We start from the raw sequence: 14,235 nt of genomic DNA, 5'->3' as shown, positions 1-14,235 counted from the left end.
GACTGCAGAATAGAAAAGTCTGGCCAGTCTCAGTCCATTCTGTTCCTTGTTCCTTTGGGGCCTTTGGATTCAACTGCAGCTGTTTTCAGCGTGGCATTCTAGGGTGGAGGATCTACAGCAGTCTGGGCATCCTAAGAGAAAGGTCAATGAAAATAAAGTGAACACCAGCCTCCCAGTCCTACCCCTCCATCAGAGGCATAAGTGCAAGTCTTCTCTAGAAGAAAAAATAAAGCCTTTTTTTTTTCTTTTTTCTTTTTCTTTTATTCCTGTCAGTGAATGAGGGAAAAGAGACACACAAGCTGGACTAGATGAAATGGTAGGAAGCCAGACATCTCTGCTAAAAGCTGTCTGGAAGGTAGATATAGCTAGAATTTGGCCAGCAGTCAAAAGCAACTCACGACTGCCCTTCTCACTTCACCTGTATGGAAAGATAAGAAAGATCAATTGCATACTTTGATTGCTAGTGAACTCAATCAACAAGCTCTTTGTACTAATCCATCAGGGAAGGCATAAATCCATGAAAATAGTATAATTGCTTTTTAATTTTATTAACTATGCAAATACATGCACATTAGCTGCAACCATTGTGTATTCTGGCAAAGTTCCATGGAACTCTTGAGGTCAAGGTCCAGAAGTATCCCATTTGCATTTTGCACAGTGTCAGGATACAAAGCAGGTGTTATCAAGATGCATTGTCCAGAATAAAAAGCAACACCATCTCCTGCATAAATACATGTTATGCTGAATATACAACAGCCTCAGCTCAGTGACAAAAAGGAATCTGAAGAAGGACTTTTTTGCATACTGGATTTTGGGCAAGAGTCCTTTTTTAAAGAATGATGAAAGAAGGTCACAGTGACTATTACTAACCACGTAATGGAGGAGATTTCAGGTCTAAAATATGAGTTATTGTGTCCAAAATAAACCTCAATCAACCCCAAAAATGTTGAGGGAAGGACTTCTCACCCTCCTAAGACTGAAAGATCTAGTTCTGTTTGGAAAAAAAGAATATATCTCAATGAAACAACCAGAGTTGCAGAAAATCATGATTTATGGAAAGGCTGTGGAAATGTAGCTTCCACCAGACCTCTGACATCCTAATGTGAAGACAAAACAATAAATACATTTGAACAATAGGATCCATTCTTCTGTTTAGAAGGAATTCACTAGTTACCATCGCCCATCTTGTCAGTAAAATCAACTCTCTCCAGACCTAAATTTTATCGTTTTTTTTTATTGTTTCTACAGTCAGAGCAAGAATGAAGATCAGCTGAAAATGTTGCACCTAGAAAGAAACCATTACTGGGTGGAACCCACTGATGAAGTAAATGCCATATCCCATAAAGAACTATTAACTCTCTTATTTTTCAGTAACAACAAAGATTTTTCAGGAAAAAAAAAATCACTCTCCATCCTGCAGGGTTGGAGGCCAGATGAATGGGAACTTCTTATATCACAATTATTTCTTCAAGAGAACAAAAATTACATGAAACAATGTTGTTTTCTCCAATTGTAAGTATTATAATAGATCAAAACTCCTGGAGCCTAAATAGCTCCAGGAATAAACCTGAGATAAAAAAGATAAGAAAAGATAAAATGTATTGCAATTATGAACAAGAAATACTAACAATAACCAAGCATAAGAAGCACTGAATGCAGTGTAGGGAACAAAATTATTTTTCTTTGTTACTAGAAAGAGATAAAATGTCTCTCAAACAATACAGCACTAACTAGAGAAACAAGTTGAAGAAATAAATATATAACTGAGAAAGGTGGGCTCCTCCAAAGTTAGAAATACCAAGCTGATGATCATGACACCAATCTGGCTTCTTGCCTAGGTTCTGGTTAAATACTGGTCAAACATTGCAGGTAACAGTGAATATGTATTAGTGGTATTTAAAGGAAGTGTCCATGCAGCAGTCATACCTATTTTTGAAACTTCTGGTGTGAGGGCTAAGGCCACTGGTGTAAAACTAGTTCCGTGTAATCTGGTAATTTCACCCTAAGAACCATCAGATAAAAATACAGTCAGATAGGCAGCTGAACACAGATTCTAAGTGTCTGATCAAAACAATACAACCAGAACCATTTTACAAAGGCTTTCAACTGTACCAGCTAAAATCTGTGGAATCTGTTCAACAGAAAAGGGGTTAAACCTGAAGTAATGGAACAGTATATGGGAAAATTGTCAGGGGATTGAAACACTTCTGAGTTTTTATCTTTGTTGCTGAAAGGGTGAGAGCTAGAAAGCCTAATCTCACCCTCAAAAAATGAAAATTTTGCAGGATTAAGTCAGGCTGGCCTGAAAAGTGGTATCTCCACTAACAGAAATGAAATTTTACAATTTGGAAATTCATGCTCTATTATCAAGTTGATTCAAAAAGAGGTACCATCAGTGACATCCAATGAATAACCTTTTTATATTTCTCCTCAGTCCTGGTCCTTCAGAATACTTTCTGCCTCCACCACCTTTTGGGAAGAAGCTCACATCTGTATTATCATGCAATACTTCCCTGAATTCCAGCTGTTTCTCAGAAACAAGACAATGCCAAGTACTTTACAAATGATAAATTCTAACAGTTCCAGCTCCCTAGTGGTGAATCAAGGATACTCTTTGAGTCCATCAGAAATGGAAATACACACACATCAGCTCTTTGGAAATCTAGAAACAAGGATCACTAAACATTTTCATAAGAGGGTCACACTAAGACCAATCCCCATTAGAAATGCCTTCAGCCATCAACACTGTTCTATCAGTCCCTGAATACCCTACAACAGGGAGATATCTTTATGAGAAAGTGAAAAGCCATTAAGATCTAAGACCATAGTCACGATATCTCTTCCCAGGTTTTATCTGCTATTGCCAAGAAAAAAATTGTGCTGGAACACAGAATGACTATTTAGTCTTCCCAGCAAGTACAGGGGACATGCAATCCATACACCTTATGCAGATCAAAGTGTTAAGACCACAAAATACTTCAATTTCTCATGGATGGATGATAAAGTTCTGAGAAAGCAGTTGCTGTAATAGGGATACACAGCACAAACAATAAATAGTTGCAGCAGTCAGGTCAAGGCACTGCACGCTTTAACTTCTTTTTTTTCCAGGCTTGTTGGATAATTTTTGTCAAGCTGAATAATTTTTGGAAAATCTCATGTTACCTTATCCATCTTTTTCTCATTTTCTGCTAAAATAGCCTTCCCTGAAGGCGCAGCACATGTTGCTACAGTAAGAATGGTGTTTAAGAAGCTGAATACCAAACAGGAATCCTTGCTATTCAAGTGTCACAGTCAGCTACTATGATACAAATGTGGGTGATGGCAGTGGAAGACAGTTGGCTCATTATTCCTCACATCACATATATGAAGAAAAAGAACAACTACCCAGGCTTCCTGGTAGAGGTAACTGGTACATAGTAACTGTTCTGCCATTCCTGAGAATCAAGAAAAAGGTGGAGCTACAGAGAAGCCCAAAACAGAGTCAAGCTGTAAAATTAACAGAGAACTCTAATGTCTACCATCCCAGTAACAGTAGAAGGAGTTTATAAAGCCAGGCATAAGGCTTTCTTTTGGAATTGCCATTTATACAGTAGAAGCACTGCACAATATAAAGGCAAGGGTCCTAGGCAAGACCAGGACCCTTGAAAGAGGCCCAGAAAACACTGCACATTCTTGCATCACAGTGGGTTTCATCCCAGAATACCAAATCCTCACAGTTCCAAACCTGGTAGCATTTGGAAATCCAAGGATAAAACACACAAAAACCTGCAAAAAGTTATTCCCCCTTTGATATCTTGCATCCTTCCACAGACAGTCAGAGGTGAGGCTGCTCATGGAATCTACATGTCCCCAAACAGATAAAAACTGCAGAAAGTTAGTAACAGCACTATGACTCCCATCCTCATGACCAATTTCTGACCAGCCTCACTGATTTCCACAGCACTTTTTTCATCACTATCTGTTTTGAATAGGCAGAAATTGAAGATCCAGTGTGATTCTGCATAAAATTAATTTTTCATATCCTGGGCCTGAAAAATAATGAAAAACACATTTATTTTTGATTTGTAATGTTGCATGGCTTTTTTGTGCAAAAGAGAGGCTGGGAGGGCAGAGGAAGTACTACATAGGTTACTCAGTCTGCACAGATAGATTCTGATCACTTTACAAAGGTTCCACTGTGCTGTGGAGTTTGAATTGCTATCTGTTTCTTGGTGGATAGTCATTTCCTTCCAAGCAGTCAGAAGGAAAATATCTTGTCTTACAAAACTTGGTCTGTTAATGTCCAGTCATCTGTACTGAAGACCATGGATAAAAGACCCTGCTCTTAGTATGGTAGCATTGTGTCTCAGTCACAAGTGTATTTGATCACCTGAGACTTCATGTCTAGTATTCAGTATGTTCCCTAGCAAATGCACAGAACTTCCATTTTAATGCAGGAATTCAGGCCTAAAACTAAGCCATGCAAGGCTCAGGAAAATCTGTTCAGAATCTAAAAGTTTAAAAATGTGTACTTTTTTTTTTAATTTTTAAAATTTTTTATTATTATTATTATAAAAAACCCACCACCATTCTTTAAAAGAGAAAGGGAAAGATCTGGATGAAACAACAGTCTATATATCTTATTTCACTGGCATCCTGGGGTGCATTAGAAAGGGTGTGGTTAGTAGGTCAAGAGAGGTTCTCCTCCCCCTCTATTCTGCATTGGTGAGGCCGCACCTGGAGTATTGTGTCCAGTTCTGGGCCCCTCAGTTCAAGAAGGACAGGGAAGTGCTTGAAAGAGTCCAGCGCAGAGCTACTAAGATGATTAAGGGAGTGGAACATCTCCCTTATGAGGAAAGGCTGAGGGAGCTGGGTCTCTTTAGTTTGGAGAAAAGGAGACTGAGGGGTGACCTCATCAATGTTTTCAAATATGTAAGGGGTGAGTGTCAGGGAGATGGAGTTAGGCTCTTCTCAGTGGTGACCAGTGATAGGACAAGGGGTAATGGGTGTAAATTGGAGCATAGGAGGTTCAAGTTGAATATCCGGAAAAATTTGTTTACTGTAAGGGTGACAGAGCCCTGGAACAGGCTGCCCAGGGAGGTTGTGGAGTCTCCTTCACTGGAGACATTCAAAACCCGTCTGGACACGTTCCTATGTGATGTACTCTAGGTGGCCCTGCTCTGGCAGGAGGGGTTGGACTAGATGATCTTTCGAGGTCCCTTCCAACCCCTAGGATTCTGTGATTCTGTGATACAGTAGTCCAGTTTACACAAAAGACAGAATGCTGGTGAAATGCAGAAGCATTGCAAGTCCACCATGATATGTGACAGGATTTGACCAAAACCACAGTGCTATAGAAACACTTTAATTGAATACCTGCCACTGCATAAATGAATGTAAACATAAACAGATGCTGTGCTTCACATCCTGCATGGCATTAATAGCAATTATATCTTGCATATGAAGCAGAAAAGAAAGGAAGGAAAGAAGTGTACGTCTGCTTTCTAACTTTGTGTGTCTGTCCCTGAGGCATACAATGAACTACTTAACAAATAATCATGCACTGCCTGTGAACAATCTATAATCTGCATGCAGTGTCATGCAAATACAGTCTAACTCTTACAGTCCATGACAGTCAGTAAACAGTTGCTAGTCCTGGGAAATTATATTGCTATGGACGGCTCCTTCTGCAACAACCAGTGGAAGTGCTTGATGTGGAATATGGTGGAATACAGAAGCCAGGTCAGCTTTGTTGCTTGTGGCTTCATCAACACTGCTGCCATTGTTACCATCTGCAGTTGATGTAACAAACACTAAGATAATAATCTGCTCATCAAATATCATGTCACATCTTCCCAATTGTCAGATGCACAACTGTCAGCTCTCTCCCTCCCATGTTCAGCAGGTGGTATCTGCAGTTCTGTTGGAAGCCTTTCCTGGAACACGTTTCCAAAACTGGTATAAACCATTGTATGATACACACACCAATGCTATTATTCCTTGAAAAAGCTTCCAATGGTAGCAAAAAAAATTCACAGCATTTGATTTGCTTTTGGTGTCATTTATTGTACAGACACCAACAGAGCATACATTTTTAATACATTTAAGCAGACCTTATTGGGATATTGGCGTAGGGCAATTTTTGCATGGAGACTACAATTTGTTAAACAGGACAACTGGTTGCTATCTGGATGATGAAGGGAATCTCCACGGTAACAGTCCTTGCAGGGCAATATTAGTTGGATTTGGTCAGACTCACTAAAACTTGGTTCTGTCCAATTTTTATAAGCCATCTGGCCTTTGGTCCTACACAACCACTGCAGGACATGCATAATCCATCACTATAGCTTACCTTAACCTACAAACCAAACATTTCTCAAGTATCTTAGGTATGTACAAAAGACTGTTCTACAAGATCATTTCTACACATGTAAGAACTGTTACTATTGATTGTGTTACTGTTGCCCAATTAATTAATTTTGCAGCAGGCACTGTCTGGGAATCTCTGAGAGAGACAGATTCTCTACCCAGGATGTTAATCAACACATCGAAGCATACAAATTGGTATAGGCACAGCAGGGACTGCTGACGAAATCTCAGGAAGTGTCTGAAATTCCCTCTGGGAGAGCTCCTGTAACAATCTGTCAAATACTTCATGTGCAGATGGTCAGCAGTTCAGTCAATCACCTGGTTTCAACTTGGGCTGCAGTCTCACACCACCCTTTATCTCATCTATGCAGACGACCAGCCTGGCCACCCTGAGAATTAGTAACTACATTTGGGAGAGCACACAGGCACAGCCCCGAGACTCAGCTACACTACAATTATAATTAAAGACTTAAACTTTAATTTCTTGCTTAAATCTCATAGCTCTCTCCCATCTATCTGACCAAATGATGTCAACACCTGACCAATTGGACTGCCTTCACAGTTCAATTGGAAGTGGCTAAGGAGTGACTCAGAGGTGATATTTATGCCATTCATTTTCCCAGCTCGGCTTTGCTCCCTGGATCACACCACTGATTTTAACTCAGTGTACAGACTACATCAGCATTTCTGATATGAAATCACCTAAGGTGGCACTGGTAGTGAGATTTATGATCTGTTGTTTCTGGGAACAGTAAAATCTGGAATACTGTCCATGAATGCAGCAAAATATGGAACTTCTCACACTTTACTTTCAGGTCAAATGCTCATCTATTGCAAAAACCTATTCACCATCCCTACCTTCAAGTTTACAGAACAATTGTAGAACTTCTGTGAGCTGAACTATTTAAAGGACTTGGCTTTTCTGCTTTACCAGTGATGACGAGACTACATCTATCTGGGTCATCAAGATTCACACACAGCAGAGCAGGCACCTGCTCAATCTGCCTTCTGCTGCCTCAGTTCACCTGATGTTGTCAGCAGTCTGTCAGGCAACATCTGGGAAAACAAACTCTCCTCATCCATATTCCACACATCACACGCACAGTACTGCCTTATCAGCTGTCCCTTCTGCTCTGTGTCAATGCAGATCACAATGGGTTTAGTGCCTATGCTTCCTTGTGAGCAAACTGGTGTGAGAGTCCATTTTGAATAATGAAGTGCAGAAGCTAAGCATTCATGTTGCACATCTTCAACAGTTAGCTCTGGAGTTTCTTCATTTAAGACTGAATCGAAAAAGGCATAATATCCTACAGCTTAGTATTGGCAAGCCACAGCTGTAATGGGTTTTTTAGATCAATATTTCACAGGTATGGCTTTGGGTTTTTTCTTTTATTTAATGTTCAAAGCAGACAATTTTCACTTTCCAGTCATTTTGTGGGATGCACTGTTGTAATAGCTACATCTACTGCATTAGGACCAAAGCTGAATAATACAGCTAATGTGATCATATAAAGTGAATCTACATTGCCAACTAACTTTCTCGTTTGTAGTCACAGCCATATGTGACCAAATAAATTTGGAAGAGTTATACAGGGTAGAACAGGAATGAGGTCTGCAGCTACGGAACGGCTCAATTACTGGCACCATTATCAGCTGCCCACACTTCAGTGATACTTATTGCTGATTACTAACTGCATGTAGCAAGTTTAGTTGATGGGAGAGACTTGCACTGGCAGTACAGTTCACAATCTGAAAAGCTTTTAGGCTGAGAGCGAGCTTTTAAGCACAGAATTCCCTTGTGTCTATTGGCAAGGCAATGAGGAGACAGGCCAAATTATATGGGAGGATGTAACAAGTGTCTTAGTAAAACTGGCTGTCAGAAACACCAAACTAGCGTTTTACAAGAAACGTTCTGTGAGGTCCCATGTCAACCGGGTCTGACCCTTTTCCTGGAAATGTTGCTAAATTCTCAGCTTCACAGCCAAGTCTCCTTCTCTTCTGCCTCATCCCCTCCCATGTGCCTCAAGCTAAACTAGACCTCTACCTGGTCATAATTTCCTGCACTCTATCCCTCTTCCAAGCAGGCTGGTGTTAGTTTGGCAGCACCCACCTCTGGGGAGAGAATGAGCACAAGCTTTTTTTTGATGCAAGATGAACGTGAACAACTGTCTCTCCTTGCAAAAGGAAAAATAAGTCTTCTCTAAATTTTAAAGGCAACATCTGACGTGTGTTATTCACAGCAACAGACAAAGTAGATGTATCTAAAATGTGAGAGAAAGCAACACCTACTGCAGAGCAGTATTTCTTACACCTTCCTCCAGGACACTGGTTACTCTAAATCTAAGCTAAGCAGCATGCATTTTTAAGAGCTGCAGGATATGTTAAGTAACATTGCCAGATATTTCAGTCTCCAAATTCTGCCTTTTAAAAAATTAATTCTCCAGTGGAAAGTTCTGTCTGAATTCTAAACAGCTACTTGAAAACACAAAAGCATCCATACTGTTTATGGAGGATTTAACATTATGTGCTCCATTCCACTGTTTGAGCAGGAACAGGAGCAGGAGCAGGGCTTTTCCCAGGGCTAAAGGGCTTAAGTTAACATGGCAGTTCATGCTGCATTAGAGCTAAGAGGCTGGAAGCTCATACTTATCCAAAGAGGGAAAAAAAAACCAAACAGACCACAAAAAAAACCCAAACCAAAACAAACATGAAACAAAATGTTTTCTGTAACAGCTAAAATGTATTCCAAAACAATGAAGCACTGGCGAATGAAAGCTAAGCTGAAAATTCCCAAGCTATTGTTGAGTCTTAACCCTTTGAACTGTCAGCATTTGGTATTGATTATAGGTTTAAAAAAGAAATATGGAGGGTCATTAAAACTGAAACAGAGTATATACTGAAACATCGGATTCATAGATCACTTAAGAGAAAGGTAGACTTTGTAGTAAACATTTCAGCATCAGATCTGTTTTTCTAACACTAGACAGCATAATACAGCCCCCAAGAGTACAGGTAAAATACATGAACCCCAAAAAACCATTAAATCCTCTCTAGAGGCTACCTAGGAAACAAATGAGATCAGCTCTCTGTAAACAGCTCTTCTGTCATCTTTGCTAAAACTTGCAGGATAATCTGGATATAAGTCAGCATCATACCTGGCTTTTAAAAACTCCATTTAAATTTATAACTCCTTTCTGCCCTTTGGCAGTGTCTGTCACATCCACCTGTGCTGAGCACTACTTCATTCTGTGCGTTTTGGCTACTAAATGCAGGGAAATTGGTTGATATGCACTATCATGAGCTCTGAGGAAGATTAGCAGACCTGAAAAGATCTGTTTATGTTTCAATATCTGTATACAGCAAGAAATTGGTCCCCAAAATAAAGCCCATGTGTCACATGCAAGATAGTCCAGTGTTGCTTTAGGTCACTAGCTATTTAAAAATTAAAGTTGAGTAAAGATGGAGGTACAAAACAAGACTTTGTTCTATAACCTCATATTTGCAGCATTTTGCCTATAAATCAGCAAGCTGAGGATCACTAAAGTAAGCTCTCTTGGCTATTCTTTACTTAACTAGATTGGACCATACCCCAGTAACCAGAAGGAAAACACTAAGAGGTCTGTCTTGCTCAGCTGAGAGGCTAATTAAGCACTGTAAAACCATTCAATTTGCAGAAAAGCAATTATAATATAGACATGTACAAAATTTACACAAGAATAAATCTCCTCCTTACTATGAAGCTGCAAAGAACAGAAGGGAGATCTCTAGCTAATTAGGTTAATGTCAGCCTATGGCTTAATGTAAAAAGATCAATAAAACAATAAAAACAGCTAGAAACAAAATATTTATCCTCAATAATAATTTTTCCCTTTTCCATCTCTTTCTACAACTTTTTGTACTAAAGATGCTACAACATGGTGTGCTTTGAATATACTCCTTAATTAGCACAGCAATTTGCTAAATTGTTTTTTTCCTTATTTCAGAGTGATGTTCAGAACAGTCTGATAAGTCATACAAATTATTGCCACCAACTCTAAATGCTAAAATCTGCATACTTCGTTCTACATCCACAACTAAAAAACATGTAGCTCAAACTCAATGCTGTCCCTTCATGATCTAATTTAAACTTTCTAACTATTAAAAAGTAATTATATTATGCTTTCAGCAAGTGGTTTTTTTTTCTACTTGGAACTCTCCTTTCGTCATATGCATTTCATGTGAAAGGTCACCCAGATGAAAAAAAGGTAGCTATTTAAAAATGTACTATCTTGTTACCTTGTCAGAGCGTGTGTACTGACAGTGTTACATATTTATGCTTAAGGAATGCAGGGAAGTTGAGTGTTTTCAGAAACAAACTTGGACTTATTGAACAACATACCTAGGATCCACCATTGTTACTAGAAAGAGGCATCCTTAGCAAAACATAAATTGATAAGATGCAATTCAGTTTGGGCAACTAGAATCCTCTTGATTTCAGGTAAAATTCTAAGCTGTTAAACAAGATACTCCTTTAGCAGGGAAACTGCACTGACTTTAGCCATGCAATATCTTCTAGTTAAGTGTAATCTGGGTTACAATTATGTGGGTTGGAATTAGTTTTAGCCAGGGAGAATATTTTAGTCATCAGTTCTCCCACAGGTCACCAATACACAGAGTTAAGTAAAAAAGGGATGGCATAAAATTGGAAGCATTTGGGTAACATTTGTGTTTGTCTTTTTTTACCTTGAGCTCATCTGCATCATAGAAGTCTATGCGCACAGCAGGGACCATCCACGTCTGGAACAGAGTGGCCAGGATCTGCTTGGCAATTGCATCTGCGATGAGGTGGAAGTGGAGTGGGTTTCTCCTGATATGAGAAGGGAGAGAAAGGCATTAATTCAAAGGTTGCTAATTATTATTGTAAAAGGACGATCTCAGGACTTGAAAAGCCTTAATGAGTCAAGGTAAAGAGTACAGCGTGTTCACTGGAGTCCTGCTCTGCAGCCAAAATGCTGAAACACTTACAATTTGAATAAACATGACAATAATAGAAATACTAGATCAGTTTCTGGGTGGCTGTGAATAAATATAGTTATTTGGACTTGAGTGGAATGTGACAATTTATAACAGCTAGAGATTTGGTCCCTTCTTCTGGCTTCTTAAAAGAAGGCCAACTTAATCCCTTTGGGGACTTGAGCTGTGAAAGCAATTGCTTTCAGTTTCTAGGTCAATCTGGTAATTTATCTTTGTGGTAGGAACCGTGATCTGTGGAGAAGTGCAGATGGAAGGAAAGGTTAAAAAATTAGTGTCTGAATGAGGTAAAAGTCCAGGACCACTGAGTTCACATGCATCTTTCCTACAAAGCAAACTTGGTCTATCAACAGTTGTCCTTTGTCAACCCAAAATTAGATGGTTTATGTGAGTGCCTTCTATCTACTGGCCCAGTGAACAGAATGGAAATTGTAAAGCTCCCTATATCCTTGTTCGTAAGGGGGAAGGAGAGCTGAAGAACAGCAGGAAGAAAGAAAATAGTTTACTTGAAAATACCAGATTGTGGTTCACCTCTGTAGTTCTAGGACTTGGGTTAAGTGAAAAGCTGCAAACCAAGATGTACAAAGCCAGTATCAGCAAGAGCTGCAAGGTTGGACAAAGTGTATGGATTTTTCTATACTAAGTGAACCTGGACATTCGCATGTTTAAATCACTTAAGCTTGCTTCTCACTTAGAGGAAGAGAAAGCAACAAAGTCTGATCTTTACTCAGCTTCTATGAACGTAATATCAAAACCAGTCAGTGGAAGTTAGTCATGATTTCTTGTCTTCCATGTTTACCCCTAGCTTACAGAGTTTGAAAAAGCTACTAAGAAGAGGGTTCATTTAGACTTTAGCATTGGCTCTACCTTTCTTTGATCCCTATGGTGGAATAGTAGAATCTAATTTCTGTGATATTTATACAGGTAAATGGGTGTACTTGTAAACAGGTATTTTCTGTGTAAAAAGAGAAGCATTTATCTTCAGATGCTGGTTAAAGTATAAGATGACTGATGAACAAGAAGCAAGGAAATCTGTTAGTTCAGGCTACAAAGTTCAATTACACTCTTGGGCTTAACCCAAAAGATGAAGGTTATTTCTTTCTTCATTTCCTGCATTAATGAACAATATATGCTTTTCTCTTTAATGCTACTCTTCTTGCTTTGATGAATAATACTGTTTCTCACTGAGAAAAGTCCACAAGAAAACACATACTGCATAAAATATTTCACACTATCATAACACACCTCTCAGCAGAAGCAGGAGATTGCTGTGAGAAGCAATACATGGCTGGATTTTGCAGTGTTAGAAATACTGCAACTACGATCCAGTCCAATTCCTAGGGATGCCAGTGAAGCTGCTGTACTGGCTTCAGGGGCACTGCGGGTCAAATTATGTGGTTAGAGGAAAAGCAGAAAAGGCTTGGATAGAAGCCTCCTATATGAGCTCGTGGTGGTGTGATAAACCCACAGCTAATCTGCATTTAGCAGTATCCAAAACACTAAGCCACAGCATGCTTTCCAAAAAAGACAAAGGTCTTTCAATCTATAGGTTGCCCTGGAGTGAGGAGAGGGATAGGTGTAGGCTGCCAGCTGCTGAGCATCCCATTACCAAGCTAAAGAGATCACAGCAATTACATCTGCTTCCAGCCCAGCAGGAGAGAAGAGGACATCCTGGCTCATGCAGATTCTGCAGTAACCAGGCACCTTGCCAAGATAAAATAAGGAAAAAGCAGTGATCAGGATATACATTTCATTAGTAAAGGCCAAAAGAAATAAAGTACACCACCAGCAGCTTGGGGTAAAGGCAAAGGAGTATCTCCAGGCAAGGTGTTGAATGTCAACATATACATTGCACACAGGTCCCTCTGCTTAGCAAGGGCTGAGTCTGGTATCAGGTTGGACTATTTCCCAGCTGATGTTTTTTAGCAATTTATTTTCCTTTATTTTTTCAGGGTCACTTATCTATATATTGCAAAGTAGAATAATAAAATAAAAATCAGTTAAAATCAAGAAAGCTACATCTTCCTTCAAACCATCATTTAGTTAAATGGAATTGATATAAAATATTTGAAGATGAAACACACTAGTTGAAATGAAAACATCTGATACAAAGACACTCAGATGTTCAGTAGAAGTTTATACTTATCCAAATGACCCAGAGTGTATGAAACTTAAATGGGAACAAGTGGGTGACATTTTCTTTAGTTCAGCTCCTACTGGGAAAAAGAAAAAAGGAGTAGTTGTACTCCTACACAGAAATCTCTTTCAAGTTGTTAGCCTCATGGTGAAGATTCAGCTGGAAGGAAAGTATGTGTCAGAGGCAAAGCAGAAGATTATCACTTACAAAAATATATCCCCAAAACTGAAAAGTGACCTGCTGACATCTACAACTAAATGTGCATCAGTCACAGAAAATTTTACTCCGGATGAGGCTTTAGTTATTTGAAATGTGAGGTTTAGCATGGTGCTAGAAGCTAACAGAGCATGGATTCAAACCTGGAAGACCTTCTGAAGGTAACAATACTAGCATATACACAGTTGACATCTTTTACCTCTTCTGGTATCTGGAATATGCAGGATCTAAAAGATACGGATTGCTTCAAAGTGTTCAGTAAACAACTTCAGCAGAATAAAGTTCAACTATTATCCACTGTAAAAGATACATAAGAGATTTTGTGATATAAGGAAACTTTCTCAGGAGATACGAGACACTTAGCAGACACTTAGCAACTCCAGTTTAAAAAGTCTGGGAGATACCTGAGTCTTCCAGAGGGAGGCTTGAGAGTCCTTCAATTAGGTAACAGGGAAGGATGGCATGGCCTTTTAAGATGTTTAAGGAGCAGCTTAAGACACTGAAGACTACAAGTGGGAGTTGAG

General features: G+C 39.3%; 1 protein-coding gene across 1 annotated transcript in view; it reads right to left on the bottom strand.

The window, feature by feature from the left end:
- Positions 1-14,235, bottom strand: part of LARGE1 (LARGE xylosyl- and glucuronyltransferase 1) — a 289,565-nt gene that overhangs the window by 118,835 nt on the left and 156,495 nt on the right. Inside the window, 1 exon segment of the mRNA XM_030450535.1 lies at positions 11,071-11,194. Coding sequence (XP_030306395.1) covers positions 11,071-11,194 — 124 coding nt within the window.

The sequence above is a fragment of the Calypte anna genome, chromosome 1, assembly GCF_003957555.1.
Source record: "Calypte anna isolate BGI_N300 chromosome 1, bCalAnn1_v1.p, whole genome shotgun sequence".
NCBI classification, from domain to species: domain Eukaryota; kingdom Metazoa; phylum Chordata; class Aves; order Apodiformes; family Trochilidae; genus Calypte; species Calypte anna.
Note: the sequence above shows the minus strand (reverse complement) of the source record. Positions and strands in the feature narration are given on the sequence as shown.